This window comes from Gavialis gangeticus, unplaced genomic scaffold (assembly GCF_001723915.1).
Source record: "Gavialis gangeticus isolate Ggan-Ray unplaced genomic scaffold, GavGan_comp1, whole genome shotgun sequence".
Classification (NCBI taxonomy): Eukaryota; Metazoa; Chordata; order Crocodylia; family Gavialidae; genus Gavialis; species Gavialis gangeticus.
Genome location: NW_017729000.1, coordinates 46,569,299 through 46,575,329, shown reverse-complemented (window position 1 = coordinate 46,575,329; position 6,031 = coordinate 46,569,299). Strand labels below are relative to the sequence as shown.

Genomic DNA, 6,031 nt, shown 5'->3' with positions numbered 1-6,031 from the left:
GGGGGGGGGGGAGAGGGGGTGCAGATCGAGGCCCCTACAGTGTGGGAGTGAGTGGGACTGGGTGTGGGACAGAGCCACAAGTGGCTCCTCTGGGGGAGGGTGGGGGTGGCTCCTGCCACTGCACACACTGCCAGAGGAGCCATAGGGAGCATGTGCCCCCTGGATCTGTGCACAGGGTGAAGGCAGACTGGAGGCACAGGGCTCTTCCCATCAGAGGAGCTGGGTCTGGGCTGCACTCAGGCCAGGTGGTGGCGGTGCTGGGAGTAGGAGCTACCACCCTGTAGGTCCCCCTCCCAGCACCGCCACCTCCCACCCTGAGCATAGCCCTGGCCTAGCCCTGCCACCAGGAAGATCCCAGCACCACCCCTGGTCCCAGCCTGCAGCAACAGCCTGTCCTTGCCCTGCACACAGATCTGGGGGGTACATGCCCCCCATGGCTCCCCCAGGATGTTTACAGTTGTGGGAGCAGTCCTGCGCCCCCTGACAAGCTGCTTGCGACTCTGTCCTGTGTTGCAGGGGCTTCGATTTCCCCCCCCCCGGCTTCCCCAACAGACTTATCAGCCAGATGCTGCTCTCCAAGCTGTCAGGCTGGCCCTGTGCGTCCTGTGGCGACACATGCATGTGGAGTTTATTGGCGACATTATTGGTGACATCAGCCAAAAAAAGCCAAGTGCTGATTTAATGTCAATTTTCCTTTTATCAGTGCTGATATGATATGAACTGATGTATCGCTGTACCTCTAATTACTGTAATCTTACTTTAAATAACTAGGTATTGACCTTACTTGTCAGAGTACAAAAGCTTAGGGTTTGCCATTGAACGTGACTGTAAAATTGCTTTGTGAATAAAAGGTGGTCCAATTGGCAACTACAGGGCTGTATGCAGCCTGAAAATTATTAACTTGTAAACTGCATCTCCCAGCTGGTGGTCACTCCTGCTGCTGCTAGAACTGGGATCTACAGGCTTACACACCTTCCTACAGCTTCTACTTTGCCCTCGCTCTCTGGAGGCAGTGTGGTACAACCTGCCTGCTTTGGTGGGGTGGTTGGGGAGGAGCCATGTAGTATGTGGCTGCTCAGATGTTGATTAGTCTTAGTGCATGGGAAGAATCAAACTCTCAAGTTGTACTGGCTACAAAACTGAACTGAATGTGAAGAGAGATGCCCATGGTGTTAACTTGCCTGACTTGATGGATAACTGAACCTCTGTTTCTTAGGAGCAAATATAAATGCACAGACAGAAGAAACACAGGAAACAGCTCTTACCTTGGCATGCTGTGGAGGATTCTCTGAAGTAGCTGACTTTCTTATTAAGGCAGGAGCTGATATAGAACTTGGTTGCTCTACACCTTTAATGGAGGCTGCGCAAGAGGGTCACCTTGAATTAGTGAAATATTTACTGGCAGCAGGTATGTTGACAAAGTACTGAGTGGCTGCCATAAAGGTAATTTAGACCATGCTAACCCTAAACCAGTGTGTTTCAACCTTTTAAGTAGCAAGTACCCCCTAACTTCTGAAAATTTTAACAAGTACCCCAACACTCAATTTTCCAGGGAATTTTATATTTACAAACTAATGTGTGCTTTATGTTGGAAGAAGGGCTGCATCTGTAAGGCTGTGATATGACAGATGTCTGATCTTGTGTGGGTAGGGTTGCCACCTTTTACACCAGGGGTGAACAACTCAAGTATGTAGCTGGGCCAGAGGTGGTGTTGGCCAAAGCTAAGAGGGCTGAATGCCAAATTATTACTGGGGAATTTTTTTCCATAGTTTTGAGAGGAAAAGAGGAAGAGAGTTTTGAGGGGTACAAGTGTACCCCCTGTCTGTCTCATGTACCCCCAGGGGTACATGTACCACAGGTTGAGAAACTATGCCCTAAACCACGGACTATATGAATTAGCAAGTAAAACCTACATTTAGTGGCAGTGAAGGTTGTAGCAGGACATGCTATCCTTGCAAATGTTTTTAAAAAATGAAAAATTGCCCATTCCTCTTCACCATCAATTTTGTGTACAATATTATAAAGAACCTAATCCCTAACTTCAAAAGACTTGCTTCTATCTGCAATAGGTATCCAGATGCATTTGTGTATCCCACATTCAATACGGAAATTAGTCTTAAATTACCTTATATGGTCCTATGTGCTAGTCGCATTTTAACTTTGACTACAAGTCTTTTTAGATGAGCACAATTGATATTCTAGAAACTAGACCATGGGGAGCAAAAATGCATGAAAGGTGGGTCTCAACATGTCAAAAAACTTACAGATTAATGAGCTGGTTGAAATATTGTTACAAGGGAAAGGGGGTTATGTTGATCAGTGCATTTCATATTCTGTTTGTTGTGTTTGTGATTTGAGATTTTTTTACAGAAGAAGAGCTTTAAACTTTTGTTAATAGCATGTACATCTATTCCTATTAGGAGCAAGTGGCTTATTTAAAAGAATTGTATGTTTCCCAAAGTGAAATCGATGTTTATAAAAGTCATCAGGTTGGTAAAGTTGGAAAATGACATGCCTTAAACTGTGGGTAAGGGACAATAACAATCAATGTCTCTTCATACTATAACTACAAAAAAGCTTCAAGCTGTCCTTACCCTTAATATTACTGTTGGTGTATCTGCAGGTATTGCCTAGATTGAGGAAGCAAAGAGGTTTTCCTTGGCATCAGTGGTGTTGTAAAAATAGCTAACAACACTTTTTGGAAATATGAAAATAATAAATCACTCTGATGGTTTTGATAGCAAAATAATTCCTACTATAACAATAGGGAAATTATGCATGAGTGCTATCATGTAGATTGTTAAATTCTTTCAGTGTTACACCATATGGCTGATAATCTGACCAAAGAATTAAATTGGCATATCAAAATATTATGTCCCTAAAGCAATAATATTTACTCCAAATTTGGTTCAGTAGCTTTTCTAGTAATGTAGATATCCATACAGTCTACTGCAGAATACATACTAAGGGTAAGTCAGTGCAGTCAAGACTGTCAAACCAAATTACAAAAAGAAAGATAATTTCAGAAATGCTGTAGGACCGAAATCTTCAGCGCTGTTCAGGGGGAATTTTGCTCCCTTTGACTACTGTTAGATGTGCCAGACTTCCCTTGATTCCTGCCCCTGCTATTCACACACAGTTGCAGGCATCTTTCCACGTTAACCCAAATGCCATTGTGCAGTGAGAGTTTGCCTGTAAATAGGACAGATGAGCTGTAATTTTTATGGTTGTGGAGGGAAGGTTGCTACTTCTTTTGTTAGTGGATTCACTCAACTGAACTGTTTGGGTGGGAGGCAATATTTACAGTAAGCAGTAAAACTAATGTTGTCTTTATAGGAGCTAATGTCCATGCTACAACAGCAACAGGAGACACAGCTTTGACCTACGCCTGTGAAAATGGACATACTGATGTTGCGGATGTTTTGCTCCAAGCTGGTGCTGATTTAGTAAGACTTCTTGTGTATCTTGCCCATTAACTACTTTGATTGCAAACTTAACTTATATTGCAGTAAAAGATTGGTAAAAGTAAATGCTGTGCACTTAATATAGAGCCAAGTATCGGGCTTTAAAAGGGTTAAGGTATGTATGCATGGGTGTATTAATCTAAAATAGAACTTGAAAGCTTGCAATATCTGTCCAAGTTACTTTGAGAGGCTCAAATGTATACTAACTCTAGGTGATCCTTTAAATACATGCACTTGGTGACAGTTGATTTTTCGTCTTCAAGGTGGTCCATTACCGTTCTGCAAGAAATATTTTTCCAAACTGTTGTATTTTAATCTCTTATTCCTCATCCATGTCCCAAAATCATGAGATTCTATTAATAGTTTGAAAACGTTATCTAATCCACTTCTCAGCATTCATCTCTGGACACATCTAAAAATTTTTTGGTGTTCTTTCAAGGTTAGCTTTCAAAAGTGAGATATTTTATGCAGTTAAATGGCTTTTGAATAACCAGAATAATTTGAAGTGTACTAACATCCCTACTTCCATATCCTAATGATCTGCCTTCCAGGGAATTCTCCTGGTTTCCCCATGTTTCTCCCTGGTCACTTAAATTTTGCAGGAGTGTTTTCCATAATACTTTCATTTAAACAGTAAATTCAGTTGCTGTTTAGAATTTATTGCTGCCTGGCAGTTGGCTGGTCGAAATTTGCTTCTGAATTTATCAATCAGCTGCAGGAATCTTGCACTTTATTTTTTTTTTAAATTGTGTTTAGTACTTGATTGTTAATTGTTAATAACTCAAAGAATTTTTAGAACATACTTGTGAACTTGCCAGTCCTCTGAGCCTTCTCAGTCCCACTCCAGATGAATGGGGACTCTCCTTAGAACGTTGAAACTACTGAAGAAATAAGCATTCTAGCTTTCTTTTATTCCCAATGCCTCTAGCATACAAGGGAATGGAAAACTAAATTTTACTTGTTTTCTAAATTGTATGCCCATACTGCTTGAGTAGTGCTTTAAATGATTTAACTAATTACATTTACTACTTTGGCAGAAAAAAACATTAGAATTAAAGTATATCATCCTTAAAGTAACTGACTTGAGCCTACTGGTCCTTGATGTTCTCATTTAGCTACTTACACGGGCACATCAGCATATACTTAACATACCATTTTTAAGTGACAAGATTTTTTGAGTAAATTAGATATCTTTTATTAGACCAACTAAAATAGTTGGAAAAACTCTTCTTTGCAAGGTTTTGGGTACAAACATTTTTCTTCAGGCAGAGGAAGCGTCTCTCTGTGCTCTTCCTAGATGGGATAGAATAGAAGCCAGAGGTCAGTACAGGCAGTCCGCAGACTTACGACACAATTAGTTCCTGAAAACCACAACTTAATGTTGTAACTCGAAACCGATTTTTCCCATGGGATACAATGTTATAAATGAGGGATTGGTTCCTGAACCAGTGCCCAATACCCTGTTTTCACCAAAAATAACCCAGAATTTTGTACTCGATCAATTATAGATGAGTAATATAGCTACATTAATGTATTTATATTGTAAATAGCAGTATAGATTTGGAAGTACTTCTTTGAGGGGACTTTGCTGGACTTTTTGAAGGGTTCTTGGCTGGAGTCTTCTCAGGAGTCTTGGCTGCAGGTTTTTCTGGAGTCTTGTCTGCTTTCTTAAAGGCCACTGTCCAAGGAATTTTGGACAGAAGTTCTCCAGGGAAATGGGTGATGCAACCAACTTGTTCACTGGCATGGCTTGGTGTCAGATCAAGCGTTGTAAAGTCGAAACTGATGTCAAAGTTGAAACAGGGTGTCAATTTATAAACTTTGTAACTCAAAATGTTGTAAGTCAAGGACTGCCTGTATTCAGGAATGCCAGTCAGTGAAAATGCAAGTTGTGGCAGACAATGGGTGAGAAACAGGAGTGGGGTGGGCAGACAATGTAGACCTGGTGATAAGATGTAGCTGGTAAATAGTAGAGAAGTTATCTGGGGTATCAGAAGTTAGGCACGTTATTATGTGCCATAAATCAATGCCTGTATTTAGTCCATGATTTTTTGTATTCAATAGGTTGATGGCAGTGAAGTTTGTAGGCTCATCTGCATTAGGGGGTTTTGTAAATTCCCTTTTAGGATTAGAACTGAAAGATTGGAGAGAGAGTGGTTATCTTTCAGATATGTGCCCCCACAGGTAATTGGGTATTCTTGTCTGATAGATTTTCAGTGTGCATTCATTCTGGTACACAGTTGTTTGGTTTCTCTTGCATATTTTCTGTTGGGGCATTTAGTGCACTGGATGAGATGTACTAGGTTTCTGGAGGTGCAGGTATAAGATCCAGGAATGTTGATGGTTCTGTTGTGTGGTGTAGTTATAGTGGGGGTGGTGGAGATATGTTGGCAGGTTTTACATTTCTTGTCTTGGCATGGTCTGGATCCATTTGGTGTACTTTGGGCCATAGGAGGTTTGCTTCTGGTAATGAGGTTGTTAAGGTTTGCTGCTTGTTTAAAGGCTAAGATGGGTGGTTCTGAAAAGATCTCTTTAAGAATTGGGTCTTCTTCTAGTATGGGTTGCAA

General features: G+C 41.2%; 1 protein-coding gene across 1 annotated transcript in view; it reads left to right on the top strand.

Moving 5' to 3' along the window:
* The window catches only part of LOC109289799 (ankyrin repeat and KH domain-containing protein 1-like), a 204,498-nt gene that overhangs the window by 123,287 nt on the left and 75,180 nt on the right, over positions 1-6,031 (top strand). The window contains exons 9-10 of the mRNA XM_019506001.1: positions 1,217-1,408; positions 3,337-3,446. Coding sequence (XP_019361546.1) covers positions 1,217-1,408; positions 3,337-3,446 — 302 coding nt within the window. The remainder of the gene's footprint in view (positions 1-1,216; positions 1,409-3,336; positions 3,447-6,031) is intronic.